The following is a 15,332-nucleotide window of genomic DNA, read 5'->3' on the forward strand; positions in this document are numbered from 1 at the left end:
GCAGTGGGTCTTGAGAATCCTCTGGTAAAGTTCTAATTAAAGAAGGCGTAGAAGTAAGAAGTGGCTGCTGCTTCTTACCAACTACCCCCAAAATATTCTCTAATTTTTTATTCATTTCTACTAAGAATTTATTAGAATGCCCTGAAGAACCCAAAACTTGACTTGGTTTTGTAAACTCTCTCTGTTCCAAGTCAATCACGTCAGGCGTATGGCGCCTGGCGCCTGATACTACCGTATCCAAGCGCTTGGGAGATAGGCACCTTGCGGCTACCGAGTCCGAACCCGTGCGGCTGGTAGCTTGGCGTTTAGCGGCTGCTTCTTGAGAAGCCAGGCGCTTTGGCGTCTGGTGTAACGCGGTTTTCGTGTCATCAGGCTGGCGCTTATTGATATTATGGCCAGAAATTGAATCCAAATCATCTCTATTCTCCAAAGGCGAATGCTCTACTCGCGTAAGTTCCTTCTCTTGTCTAGGTACATCAGACAGGCGCTTATCAGTCACCTTGCGACTGGAAGACTTATGCTTCCTCCTCTTCTTCAACATCGGTCTCTCTACTTCCTCAGAAGTCGAAGAGAACGCTTCCAGCGCCTCCCAAAAACTACACGACGGCTCTTCCACAGAAGCCGCGATCTTCTTGGGAATTGCGGCTGGCGAAACTTGTCTCGTTCTCTTTAGTGGACGAGATTCGTACTTAAACCTCCAACCTCTGCGAGGCGAATCGTTTGCGCTCGAAGAAGACGAAAGACACTTCTGCGATACTCCTTGAACACCTTTATAGCATTGCTCTTTTGCCTCAGCCGAACTTGCGGCAGAATCGCCTGAGGGGACGACTGCTCGGGTGTCAATTCTGCTCGTCTCCCTTCGGCTTTCGGCATGCCTCCTCCCAATGTCCGGGGAGTTTGGCAGGGGCCCAGGCCTAGGAGAACGAGAGGACTGAACAGTCGCCTCCTCCACTGCACTATCACTTAACACAACACTTTTCTTACTCTTATCTAGCATCAAAGTATGCACAGATTCTCCTAATCTATCCATTGCTGCCATAAGCACGCTAAATCTTAAATCCATCTGTTCCCGTAAGCTGGCAACGGTGTCGGGTTCGGGAACAACGGTGTCAGGGTCAGGTAATATGTTAGGCGGATCTGGGTTAGATATAGAACCAGGAAAATCCTGACTCTCTAATTCCTGAGAAGCTAAGGAAGAAGTCCTAGATGAAGCTTTCCTTAATTTATCTTTTTCTAGCTTTCTTATATAACTCTAACTCCTTCCAGCCTTTATCAGTCAAATCCTTACATTCATCACATGTTAAACTTTTGCTACAGTTCTGACCTCTGCAATTAACGCACAAAGTGTGCGGGTCTAACCTTCCTTTAAGTAACCTGGTTTTGCAACCCTTGCTGCAAACCCTAAAGTGAGATCCCGAATCTGATATTATAAATTTAAACCCTGATGAAAATCACACAATTATTGCCTATCTGGCTCAATAAAGATAAATAGCAACTGTCCGAAAGCCAAATCACAAAGAGTAAGTCACCAAATCGATGAGTATCCGTCGTGAAAAAGCAAAGAAATTCCACCAAACAAAACCGGTGTTCCGGTTGCGACGGCAGAAAAATTCTGAGGTTTAGTTGTGGTAGTTCTACATTCCTCGGTAGAGGGAGGGGGTATGGGAATCACCTGACCAGTCAATTAGCGCTGCCGCAAAATTCGAAATTCTGCCGTGACGTCAGAGACTACAGCTATATGTAACTACCAGGTAAGTTGCATACGTAAAAATATATATAACTCTGAATGACAACAGATAAACTCACTCACTCTCTCTCTCTCTCTCTCTCTCTCTCTCTCTCTCTCTCTCTCTCTCTCTCTCTCTCTTCTCCTCTACATCCCCTCTACTCTCTCACTTCCTCTCCCTCTCACCCTCTCTCTGTCCCCTATTCCCAACCCCCACCCACTTTGCAGCCATTGATGTCTTACCCCCCACAGTAAGTCATATGTATATGTACCATAATTACTGAAAATTCGGACCATAATTACTGAAAATTCGGAAAGTTACTAAGTCTACGGGCATAACCAGCTCCGTTTCTGGGAAGCCCTTCAAACAAACCACACCACACCCACCAACCCCTGCCTTTTGGTACCCTTTGGCACTATATAAAAACACGCAAGTATTCGAATACGTTTTGTCAAAATTTCAAAGCAATCGGTGAAGAACTTTCGGAAATTTAACATTTTGAACAAACGAACATTTACATTTTTATTTATTACAGTCATGAAGATATTTATCAATCTCAGAAATCTGTGTAGTATACCGTATATCTGCTCAGACAAAAAAAAATCGCCACAACACCTTAAAGGTTTCTGGATGTAATGACTAACAGGAAGGGAGGAAATGATTTTACCTGCTAAGATAACCTTTGTATTTTTCTATCCATAAAGAAACTAATGACAGTTAGCAAAGGGTCTCTGATTCTTTAACTAAGCCACACTTGTTGAGTTTTGGACATTATCCCCATTCTCCCAGAGGGTTCTAAACACCCTCCCACAAAAAGAGATTTTCAAGATTTCTCTGGATAAACATTTGTCAACCAGTTTGTTCAGCTGTAGTAGTAGGGATAGGATCCATGGCTGTGAGAAAGAGGAGTTTTTATAGAGAATCAAGGCAAATAATGAATTGTTCCCACAATTTCACTGTAGACTTTAGTTTTGCAAAATAAATGAATGGTTGACTGAAGTCTCCAAATCCTGCCTTCCACCTTGCACATCTGATAAGAGTACCTGAAGCCTGCTAGAGTTTTCCTTAAATTTTATTCACTAAGAAAAGATGGAAAATTATTAACAGTCTTTACCCCCAAGGATGGAAATATTCTTGATAAGCTTTACTTTGCTTTACGTCCACACCAGATAAAATCATATAAAAAATCATTCACGTACCTGCTTATCTAAAGTGTCTTCTTCGGATTCCTCTGGTTCTTGCGCTCTGTTCTCTGATTCATCATCAGGAATTGCCCTGTCTACTGAGTACTGAAGGAGGACTAAACAGTATCGCCCCCAGCAGCGCTGGACATCAGCATTACTTCTGTCAAACTTTTCATGCCTGCAAAAAAGGAAATTTATGTGTGAAGATTCAACATATCCTGTACGTATACTATAAAGAAAACATTTTGAAGAGGCAAATCTTTCATTACATGACACTTGACATAATACAATTAAGTAGTACATACTTACATATTGGTTGCTTCTTCACAGTCTTCATCTTGTACATCACTTCTGACTTCGAACTCATATTGTGATAGCACCTTCAGAGCAGATGATAACAAATGCCTTGCAATCCTGCAGAAAAACTCAAATAAATGTCTGAAATCGAGTTTCCTGTACAGTGTATGGTGCTGTATGAAACTCAGCCATGGTCCATGAAACTCTCAGCCATGGTCTGTGAAACTTTCAGCCACAGCCCAGTGGTGGCCTGTGTTATTGGCACCTATAGCGGTGCCAGATGCGTGATTACGGCTAACTTTAACCTTAAATAAAATAAAAACTACTGAAGCTAGAGGGCTGCAATTTATGTTTGATGATTGAATGGTGAATGATCAACATGCCAATTGCAGCCACCTCAATAGTTTTTTTTTTTACAGAAAATTAAAAAGCATTATATTTTGTGGCTATTATATTGTATTGAAGAAAAAACCTAGGGTTGCACTAAACAAAGACAAAAATATAGCATGATGACCTGGATTTATAATTGGAAAACCTCATTTGTACATAGGAGGTGAATCAGTATAAAACTAGGTAATTGCAAAAGTTAATGAGCTGTTACACGGGCCAAGGTATGTGTGTTCCTCCATAAATAGTGCAGAGTTATGACTTACTGCACATAACAGTGTTCTGCATGATAAAGAAGTATTTTATATCTTGATTTGTTTGTTTGTTTGTTTGTATGGTGTTTTTACGTTGCATGGAACCAGTGGTTGTTCCGCAACGGGACCAACGGCTTTACGTGACTTCCGAACCACGTCGAGAGTGAACTTCTATCACCAGAAATTCACATCTCTCACTCCTCAATGGAATGGCCAAGAATCGAACCCGCGACCACCGAGGTGAGAAGCAAACACCAAACCAACCATGCCACTGAGGCGCTTATTTTATATCTTGAATTCAAGAAAATAAGAGGTTAGATTCCCATCCTTCAAACTCATTCCCCCCCCATACCTTCCTTCCCCAATAAAGTCTGTCATTTTGGCATGGCTAATTAACTTTCAAAATCTTGGTAAAATCTTTAAGCACCTCTCTACTATGTAAGATTACTAGTACTTATGCACTTTTATATGATTACGGTTGAGCAAGCAGTAACTGGATGCTTCACTAAGGTTGTTTAATTTTCCTGTCTAATTCTTCAAAACAGATACAAAAAGTCTGTTATGTGTATGCTAACTACATTTGATCTTATCTTACCTGAACTTTTCCCTTCTCAGATAAAACTGAGAGAGATTAGCAGCATTAACTGCCCAGTCAATCAGATCACAGTCTTTATTAGATAACTGCCGTTTTAGCGTTGAATGACAGTATTCTGCTGACTTTTCATCCATCCCCATGTGTCCATACACCTGTAAAATGGTGCACATCAATCCAAGATACAAAATCCAAAGCTCCCAAAAAATGCATCAAGAATGCATTAAGAAAACTCATTACTACAGTTATCTGGATTATATGGGAGCATCCTTATTTTGAAGACCATACTACAGTGATAATTTTCAATAGTAGGATAATTTTCAGTATAGCAAGGACATTGTTTCATGATATTCAACAATATTCATTTGCCTCCTTGAAACATTTTAACCCTTACTGGACAGGTAAAAAAATCAATATGCAGCTGCTCAGGCTGCATAAACTTTGAGGTTGGCCTATTTAGGAATAAAAACATCAATGGAAAGAGGAAGATAGGCAAATGCATATGGTGAAAGAAGAAAAATTCTAAAAAATTTTCCCTACCTTCCACGAGAAATTGAAAATTACTATGTACAACCCCTTGTGGGGCCTCTTTTACAAGAAAATCAAAAATTTTACCAACTTATATATGTTTTGTCTAATAAATGATTTTATTTTATTTTCTAAAATTATAATTACAGCTCACACAATATCAAAACAGAAAAGAAGTAAAATCAGTAACAAATTCTTCGCATATTTTTTGAAAAATATTTACGTAAATTTACTGAGAACAAAGATTCAGTAACTTTTTTTTATTTGTATATGCTTTTTCTAATATTTCTTAGCATTTTTTTTTTCAAAATTAAATTTATAACTTACATACTATCATAAAAGACAAGAACAAAAGCTAACAGCAATCCCTTGGTATATTTATGAGCAAATTTACAAATGATGTCATGTGAGACAGAGACGGATTACATTCTCCCTTGAAGTCAGAAGCAGAACTGAAGTCCTGAGACACCAGATTGCTATTTCTGACAGTGTAAAAGTTGCCATTAAAAAATTTATGGGCTGCAGAAGTATTGGCACCTCTTTCCTGCCTGATTCTTTCCTAATTGATGGTGCTTAATATTGATTCTCTACAGCATCAATCCATCCACCATCCCAAACCTGTTATTACTGCTCCTGAGATGCTATCTGTCCATTAAGGGTTATAGTTGGATATAATTTATCCACACCCTTTTGCAAAAAAAACTAGATCCATTTTCCCATTACATACAGTAAAACCCATATGTTAAATGTTACTCTAAATACTTGACATATAATGGCTAGCATAAATACCTGAAAGTGCAAGTTTATTAATAGCCAATTGCTATTTTATACTAACAAAGTATGTAGTGCTGTACAACTATTCTCTTGCCATTATTTCTCATACAACTATTCTCTCCCCATTATTTCTCATACAACCATTCTCTCCCCATTATTTCTCATACAAGTGTAAAAAGAAATCCCTCCTTACAGTGATAGCTTTGGAGATTGCCCTTTATAAGTGCCTGAAAACAACTTTAGTCCATTAATAAAAAAGAAAATGTACCACTGGATATCTACAGTATGTATGCCACTTCTTTTTCTCTTGATAAGATTTTGGGGCTTTTACTATGCCATTTAATTATCTACAGTATAGCAGTTACCTATATTTTCTGGGCCTACCCTGTGTCGCTCCGTGAAATGGTTCCTTTAGCACTCATTTCTAGGTATAAATATTGCTAAATATACCAGAGAAAAAAGCTATATGGTAATGCCAGAATATTCTGACTCGCTCACCTTTATTTAAGGTGTCGGTATGGTATCTGGGGCGAGTGTAACCACTACCAGAGGTCCCCTGCCATTTAGTCTCTTCCTTTCTCAATATCCCTCGTTTACAGAAGAGCCATTCTAGGCCCCCGCTACCCACTACTGCTACGGCTAGCGCTTTGTTTACCATTCCTTTCGTTAGCACTCTCCACGTTGCACGTGTTTTCTCGTATCCGTGTTTCCGTTTGGAATTATCTCATTCTTCGTCATCATGGAACGTCAAGTTGCTGCTGCATCTAAGTTGAGTACTGCAATTAATGTTTGATCTTCTTTTAAGGTAGCGATAGGCGATATAAACATGTTTAATTTGATTATATATGAGGGAGCGGCAGCCCGCGCGTTGGTGTCCCCACGCCGCTATTTCGTGGTTCGCTACCCGCATATTTACGCTCCCATAGATTCCCAATTAGTCCCCTATACTAATTGAGTCGATTTTCAAACATTTAGCAGTTCTCCATACGTTTAGTTGATGCTTTCATTATTGACTGTCGTCTAAGATTTTGTCCGATCGCGGGGGATAGCCTACCGACCGAACCGCATGCTCTCGGGACGTAGCCTAGTTCAGTTAGCCTTATTTTACATCTTTAGGTGGCATCCCAACCTATATTCTAGCCAAGGTGTATTATAGGCTATATTTATATTTTAGTTCTACTATAAGACACCCTTGTCTGCATACAGAAGAGCCTTGGCTCTTCCGTAGCCTATACATTACGGTCCTCAAGCCACCCTGTGCTTCTAGCCTTTCGGTTGAATAAATTCGATTTGGCAAACTAGGCCAGGCCGCTCAGAGCCTGCCAGGTCAACCTGTTCAGATCGCTTCGGTTTGTGAAGGTTAGGCCAGCAGTTCGAGAGGACCCGTTGCTTTCTCTCTCGCTCGATAATTATTTTCTTTTCATATCTCCCCCGCGTTAGGACAGTATGTATATATATATATGTATTATGTTTAGATCCGAATATACGGATATTTATTAGTAGCATGTGTTAGTGGGCCTATAAGCCTTCTATTCCGATCAGTTGGATCCTTCCTACCGCATGGTGGTACACCCGGCTGCGAGGGTTACCAGCTGATCGCGTGCGAGCCACCCCGCTAGCCGACCTCCCTCCCCCACCTCGGTGGGGTATAGGACTCGTTCACGCTACGCCACGTAGCCGATCTGAGTTCCTCGCCTAATAAGGGGGGGAGCAGGGAGTGCGATCGAGGGGTAGGCTCTCTGCACCATGCTCTGTATGAGTGGCGGGGAGGGTGCCCTGCTCGGGCGAGCCTTGGCTGGCCACCTAGCTTGACCAGGCTGTGCGCTCTCCGGCCCATGTTGTCATATCCCTTTCCACGGTCTTCTTTCACCCATCCTGTCCCCCGCTCCAGCGAATCCGGGGTCCCGGCCTCAAGGTATTGGCTATGCAAATAGCTCTGATTCCTTACTGACCAGATATGGGCCTAGGTTTTACTGACCCCCCTGTTCTGTTTCCCATCAAGCCGCGGACCCACCATTATCGGGATAGCTAGGTGTATTTAGACACGGAATAGTTAACGATCCACTGCTGTTGGATCAGTTAGTTATGCATGCAAACACATATATATGTACACATGTGGTTATGTACGTTAGATACATTACTGTTAGTTTTATCTAATAAGATATCCTATCTTATTATACTTCGGTTTGTTTACTACGGCGGACTTATTACTCCGCCGGGTATTTCAAACCGAGGTACCTTGTTAACACTAGCCCATCGGCCTTGTTCACTTGTCTTGAATTGTCTCTTTCCATCCCTCACCCTAGACGAATGGAGAACGGGCTTGGGACACAATCTTAATTTACTAGATTTTACGTCTCCAGTGCCACTGGAGTCAGGACAGGTTTTCACTTAACCTGTCCCGTTCCACCAGCCCTATACTTAAGGCATGACAAGAACAAGAGCTGGACCCTGGAGCTGGTGGGAACAAGGACGCATGATACCCTAGTGGTAAAAATATTCGGTCACCGAAGTCACCTCCGATGACTGTAGAATAATGCATGCCCCACCGGACACACCGGTGGGTCTAAATAGTGATACTCATGTATCATTTGACTTATCTTGCAGTGTTTGGAGACAGGATGTACCGCCGTCCTTCAAGAGCCCTGTGGGCACGTTGTGTGCAGGACCCACGCTGGTTGTGCGGTCAAGGTGGGAGATCTGTTGGTTTGGCACCACGAGGGATGTGAGGTCTGCTACGGCCTCGTGAACGAACTCACCTCCGAGTCGGTATGTACCATTCTTGATAATGATATAATGAGTGTCAGATGAACTATATCGTGTTGATTCATACTAGTCTAAGGATAGTATTTAGTTTAAGAATTGACATAACTTCCTCTTACAGGGAATCCAAGCCGTCAGGGACGTGGCGCTGGCTACCCTGAAGACCTGGGTCGGCGGATTTGGCCGCAATGCCAAGAAGGCTCAGCCCTACATGCTTTCTGAGGAGATGGCTGGAATCATCTACCCCGGAGCCAAGAAGTCCTCGGCAGTAGAGGCAGTGGTAGCGGCTCCCATCATCGCCAGGATCCGGGGAGAGACCACGGCTGCGCTGGAGGAGGGTTTTGGCGAGGAGCTGGTCAGAGATGTGGCGGCCTTAGACATGGACCGCGAGCCCATGGTTGTGGACAACCATAGGAATGTTGGTGAGGCAAGTAGTTTAGGGGCTCAAGGCTTGCTCTTGAGCCCATCTCAGCCTTCCTCTTTCACTTCTACCACTTAGTTCCAGGGATTCGCCGGGAAGCTTCAGTCGGTCAGACCGAAATCATCCTCGGTGATTCCTAAAGTAAAAAACCCGGTTGACTTTAAGGCTATGAAGAAGTCCTTGCCTAAGCTAAGGTCCGGAACCAGCCGCGTCACTAAGCCATCGGCTCCTAACCACGAGGCGGACACAGCAAAAGCGACTCCCCCTCAACAGAGGTCAAGAGCAAAGGTTCTGAAAGCTAGGACCCCAGTACCTAGCTTTGACCCAGAGGCATTCTCTGCAAGTATGATGCAGCAGATGGGGAACATGGTAGGAACCTTGGTCCAGACCAAGTTCCAGGAGATGTTCTCCCGCTGTCATCCATGCTGGAGGCCTCAGGCCAATCCATCCAATCTTTATCGGAGAGGATGATTGCTCAGGAGAACCTAGTGGCGGGTCTCCGAGACTCGATGGCAACGGGACAGCCTCAGTCCGGACAGGTAATTCATCTCCTGCCAATGCCGGACTCCTCAAAGCTGCCTCCCTTCAAGAGTAACAACCCTTGGAGGTCAGCAGCATACGCACCGTTCTCGGATGGTATGCTTACTATCGAGGGGTGCGGAACTCGAAAACTAGAAGACTTCGAGTTCTATCCTCCGGGGCTCCAGTTTCCCTTCATCGGCTACGTCCGTCTAACAGAGGACGCGATGGTAAGGGAGGATAAAATCCCCAAAGAGACAGTCATCTTCCCCAGGGAGCAAGCTCAACAAGCTTGGCTCCGGAACTTGACAGAGTGGCAGTGCATCAACACCAGGTTGACGGCTCATAAGAGCCCTTTGACCATCTTCAAGGTAAACGAAGAGACGCCTACCCCATGTCTATCCAAAGTGGCTGAGCTAACTATGCAGGCAGCCATGGAAGACAAACCAATGCCACAGCTCCAGGAAACAGATTTGCCTTCCATTCTGCTCCCCAGAAGCACAGACTGTTGGGTAGACGCACCTGCCACTTTTTCTGCAGGTAAGCTGGCGCCGGACTGTGGTAACACACTGTTCTGGTAGTGGTTACACTCGCCCCAGATACCATACCAACACCTTAAATAAAGGTGAGAGAGCCAGAATATACTGGCATTACCATACAGCTTTTTTCTCTGGTATATTTAGCAATATTTATACCTAGAAATGAGTGCTAAAGGAACCATTTCACTGGACGACACAGGTCACTGCCAGAAATAGATTTTTCCTTTGTCAAAATCCCTTTTTTAGGAAATTTTCCATAGTATTAGTGCACTATGTTTTACCCTACTTCTGTTACACAGATATAAGTTGACCTGGACATAATACTAAGAGAAAGCCAAATATCCTGATTTTGTCACCTACTGAAAAAAAATCTGTTCCTCTGCCCACAAAATTCTAAAGAACTTGAATATTGGAAGATTTTTACTTAGTGCGTTTACAATTTTTTTTAAGTAACCAGCAGTAGAGTTGTGACTAATGATTTTTTTGGTGAGCCTAGTCCCACCTGATCTCATATGGTAATCCACAGGATCACCATTCTGGGAATTTTGTTGATTTTTGTCCTTACTACAAACATGATTGTTAGATTTGGCAATGTGGTACTATAACTAGCAGATAATATAAAACATTTCTATCTTTTGCAAATTAAAATGCAGTAATTAGTATCTTTATCCCTTAGAAATGGCATACAATGACTCAGCAAATCTTTAGTCAGTAAGCAAAGGATAACCTCTAGCCAATCTTTTACACCTTTGTGCTTCCTTAACATAATTTGCCACATATAGGTGACAACTCACTAGCTATTCAACTTGAACATGTTCGTTGTAAGAAATAGGAGTTAGTCTCCTATGCATCTTTACTGATGATACATCTGCTTTTCAAAAGCAGTCAAGCTTAATGATTCAAGAAACAAGAGAAATTAAAAAGATATACTGTATACCCCTAGACTGAATTAAAATAATAAAATAGGCATAACTTACCTGAGCAAGATAATATAGTGTATGAGTGTGAAGTTTCTCCAGCGCATTCATTCCACTTTCTTCCCAGCCTTCATCTTCCTGTGATACTGATGAAAACAAACTGCCAATTGTTCGTGGTGGAACAGAAGTTCTCTGCTGGTACTCCGTATAAAGTAAACACGACCGTTCTAAGTGTTGTTTTGCTCTTGGAAAGTGAGCACGGTTGGACCATAGAATGCCAAGCTGATTATGACAACTAACAGCCAAAGCAACAGTGAGAGGACTCAAAGCTATAGGACTAACAGAAGGCACTCCACTACTCGATGAAAGAAGGCTTTCAGCGTCACCCATAAGTGCTGCAGAAACCAAGTCTGCATCATTAACATTTGCTGATGAAGCACCTGACAGCCCTTCAATAGCATCTCCAACAATTGTCAGTGCTTTAATCAGGTGCTCTTCACCTGTAGATAACTCTTCAGTCTCAACAGCAATAACCCCTAGATGATATACAACTGCAGCTAATCTGGCTCTTGTTATGCCAACAACATCTGTTCCTTCTTCCCCAGAACCCACATCTTCATCATCATCATCTTCATCTAGCTGCTTACTTAGGCGTGCCTTTAATTCTTCTAAAATGTCTCTTGCAGCATATTTTGACTTATAAGGTTCTGTAAAAGGATCATTCTGGCTTTCTTCTTGGTAAAGTCTTAAGGCTTTTTGGTACTGGTCTTCTAAAGTTGCCATCTGGCAGAATATAAAACACACTTCACACAGCGGCAATCTGAAATTATTTCCAGTAAAAAGTAGCTTGTTTTTAAATTTTATACACAAATACTGTAGATATAAGCAATATGATTTACCAGCTGGAATATAACATAATTTATATAAAAATATTCTGCCTCTACTTGTTATTACTTAATAATAGATTTTCCTTAAAACTTTTTTATAACACTTCCCATTACATATCGCTGGAGTCTAATTCTTGAAGACAGACATAAAAAGCATGCATCCTAATTCAGTTACAGTATTAACATAAAAATAAAAATGTGATGAAACTCACACCAGATAGTTTTACAACATAATAAACAATTAAAAGTGATATACCAAATGTGTAAGCATTTCACTAGGAAATGTGTTTTCCCTCTCCAACAGAAATCTTGCAGGCAACACAGCCTGAGAAGGAACTTTAATAAAGCAAATAGGGCAGTGGGATTTGATCTGATTTATGAAACTTGGACTGTCAAACCAAGACCTGGGACACTTTCTGCCACTCAGTGCTTCAGACAGTGAAAAGGAGTTAGAGTAGTTGTACAGCTAGATAAATAAGATCCAGAAAATACAAGAAATGCAGTACAAGGATCTATTAATGAATCTGGGAGAAAAAACCCACAGTTGTGTTAAGTAATAGTTAAAGGGTTGGATAGCATAACTGAAGAAAGGAAGTGGAATTGGAGGTGAAGTGAGATAAAAAAAAAAGTAGGTAAAGCTATGGGCCAAATGGATGCTGCAAGCACCCTTTAGTAATGCGTACGGTTTTACTGTAATGAAGCTTTTTCTGTAAATGAGCATACTGATTAATATCCATTACGTATATTTTTTAATCATTCATGGCCACAGACAAAAGCTGTCTCAATACATGCCAAGGAGTAAAGAGAAATTATCATTACGTATGTACTAATGTCATGGCAAATTTTACACATCTGCATGCAGCCATGATTAACTCAATAATATGACAAATTTTAAAATCAATTTGTATTTTTCATAGCTAACAAATCTGAGGTCTTAACAATAGGATATTTTCCAAGCACAGCTGGTAACCGGTTAATACAATTAGAGATTGTAAGCAAGGAATCTGTGAGATCTGGCAACGCCTGCATGTACGAGGTAGCTGGTCAGCGACCGAGCATAACCTAGTGACGCTCAGTCTTTTCCTAACTGCCTTGGAGAGTAGACGCTTACGCTTTGCTATCCTTCCAAGCTGGTTGTTTGTTTGCCCGTGTTCTGTTATTTCAGTGTGCTGTGTGTATGTGTTCTTATGTAATGGCTTCATATGAGTCTTCACGACCTCGCCAGGGTATGTGCCCAGGCGTCCGAGGGTTCCCGTGCTCAAGGTTTTTGGTGGCTTTGGTTATGGATCCACATACAACTTGCAGTAGGCACTGAGTTAATTCTTGTACTGTGACGAATCCTTGCCCAGAATGTTGCGCCTGGCCTAAGGCTCTGGAAATTATTTTATAGGAAGAGGCATCGCAGAGTTTTGACTCTACCCTCTTGGGAGGGGTTTTCTTCGCCTCTTCAGGACGATTCACCTGCTCCTTCTCCTGTGTTTGATTCTAATTCTGGTGTTCCTGTGTCTCCTTCCTTTTCTTCCATTGATTCGTCGATGGAAGTATCGGGAGTACCACTGGCTGATTTTATGTGTAATGTAGCTCCCTCTCCCTTGGCTTCCAGTTTTTGTCCTGGGGGTGAGGAGGCTTCTTCATCGCGTTCCTTTATTTCAGAGTTGGAGTCACCCAAAATGGCGGCGGTCAGGTCGTCGTTTGGGCTACTGGGTTCATCCTCTTTGGAAGGTTTGTTGTCTCATTTCATGGAGGCCTGTAACCACCCCACCCCCCTCCAAGCTCCCGCTGTTCTCCCGCCTCCCCCTGGTCTCATTTACGCTGGGTCTCTCGGGCAGCCATCTTGTGGGTCAGCTCCACCAGTGAGGCCATTGACTAGCTCTGGTCATAAGGAGGTTGTATCGTCACTCCCAGCATCCAATCGTTCTATGACGTCAGTGGTAGCAGCCGCTCATCCTCCTAGTGCTATGACGTCATCCCTTCCAGCTATGATGTCATTGTCCTCGCTCGCTGAGCTATCTGAGGCTTTGTTTCAGGCGGTCTTCAAGATGTTGGACTCTTGTTTTAGAAGAGAAGTTCTCTGCATTTGCTGCGAAGGAGACTTTGCAGAAACGGAAGGTCTCTTCTCCTCCTCCTGCCACTAAGAGATCTTGTAGGGGAGGAGTTGCTTCTTCCTCTCCTTCTTTGCCGCCATCGCCGCCTCGTCGTCATCGCATCAGACGTTGAAGGGTCATGGAATTTGTGATTTTGCTTTCTTTGAGCAGAGGGATTGTTTTGCCTTCTACCTCTCACGTCTGTGTCTCTCCCACACACGTCTGTGGTCGTTCTACCAAGAGGAATGCTTTGCCTACTTCTCCTCATGATTGTCCTTCTCCATCTCGGGTTAGCGTTTGTGGTTCTGACAGTGGAGTCTGCAGAAAGGATTCCTCATCGTCACTGCTTGGCCAGGTCTCCTCTGTGAATGCTGGTAATCCATTGACATCTTCCCTTTACGGCCGTGTCTCTCCACATGGATGTGTTCGTGACAGTATGAGTGTGGAGCCTTCGTCTTCTGTACATGGACGTGCCTCTGGCTTGCATGTACGTGCTGATGTGATTGGAATTGCTCCTCCTTTGTCTACCTCGGTTCCAGTTCGTCGTCATAAGGATGATAAGGCTCCAATCAAGAGGTCTAAGGTTGCAGAAGCGGAGGTGGTTCAGGCTGTATGTAAGGAGTCTTCAATCGACAAAGACATGGGCCAAGGACGGGTTCCTCGTTCGCCTGGTAGGAATTTCATCACCTTATAAAAAATAATTCAACCTTTGCCAACTTTCCAGGTAAGGAGGAAGAATCTTTGTATAAACTCTGCAACTTCATGACAGAAATTTTAAATTATCTGTGACTGGATTACTCCACTAACTTAAGTGAAGCAAAATGTAAAAGAAACTATTTCTGTAATTACTAACCACTTCCATTCGGTGCTTAAAATAAAATTTTATATGATGACTTTGGTACTTGAAAGTAGGAGTAACATAAAACAAGTGAAAAATGTACCGAAGTTTCCGCACAATCGAGTTTTCTGTATGGCATGTAATCGAGGCCACTGAAAATAGATAGTATATCTTTCGGTGATCTCCGTATAATGCTACATGAGCGTCGGCCCATGGAACTTTTATGGGTGGCCTGTCCTATATCGCTGCCAGACGCACGATTATGGCTAACTTTAACCTTAAATAAGATAAAAACTACTGAGGCTAGAGGGCTACAATTTTGTGTTTGATGATTGGACGGTGGATGATCAACATACCAATTTGTAGCCCTCTAGGCTCTGTAATTTGTAGGATCTGAGGGCAGACAGAAAAAGTGTGGACAACAGGTAAAGCCATCTCAATAGTTTTCTTTTACAGAAAACTAAAAATTTGTTGCCTTTCTTAAGTTTAATTCTTCACTTTATGATATAGTATACACCACCCTTCATGTTTGGTCATTTTACATATTCATCTGCTGTTTTGCAATTCTGCCATCAATCACTGTCTTGATGGTCACACCGTAACCCTGTTTGGACTTTGATA

The 15,332-nt window shown here is 42.4% G+C and overlaps 1 protein-coding gene across 5 annotated transcripts in view; it reads right to left on the reverse strand.

The window, feature by feature from the left end:
* LOC135216832 (KIF-binding protein-like) overlaps positions 1-15,332 on the reverse strand; it is a 189,883-nt gene that overhangs the window by 104,585 nt on the left and 69,966 nt on the right. For all 5 annotated transcript variants that reach the window (XM_064252335.1, XM_064252334.1, XM_064252333.1 and 2 more), the window contains 4 exons: positions 10,963-11,722; positions 4,445-4,596; positions 3,221-3,325; positions 2,927-3,089 (listed from right to left, as the gene is read on the reverse strand). In XM_064252335.1, coding sequence (XP_064108405.1) covers positions 2,927-3,089; positions 3,221-3,325; positions 4,445-4,596; positions 10,963-11,685 — 1,143 coding nt within the window. In that variant the 5' untranslated portion in view covers positions 11,686-11,722. The remainder of the gene's footprint in view (positions 1-2,926; positions 3,090-3,220; positions 3,326-4,444; positions 4,597-10,962; positions 11,723-15,332) is intronic.

The sequence above is a fragment of the Macrobrachium nipponense genome, chromosome 6 (assembly GCF_015104395.2).
Source record: "Macrobrachium nipponense isolate FS-2020 chromosome 6, ASM1510439v2, whole genome shotgun sequence".
In the NCBI taxonomy this organism is placed as follows: domain Eukaryota; kingdom Metazoa; phylum Arthropoda; class Malacostraca; order Decapoda; family Palaemonidae; genus Macrobrachium; species Macrobrachium nipponense.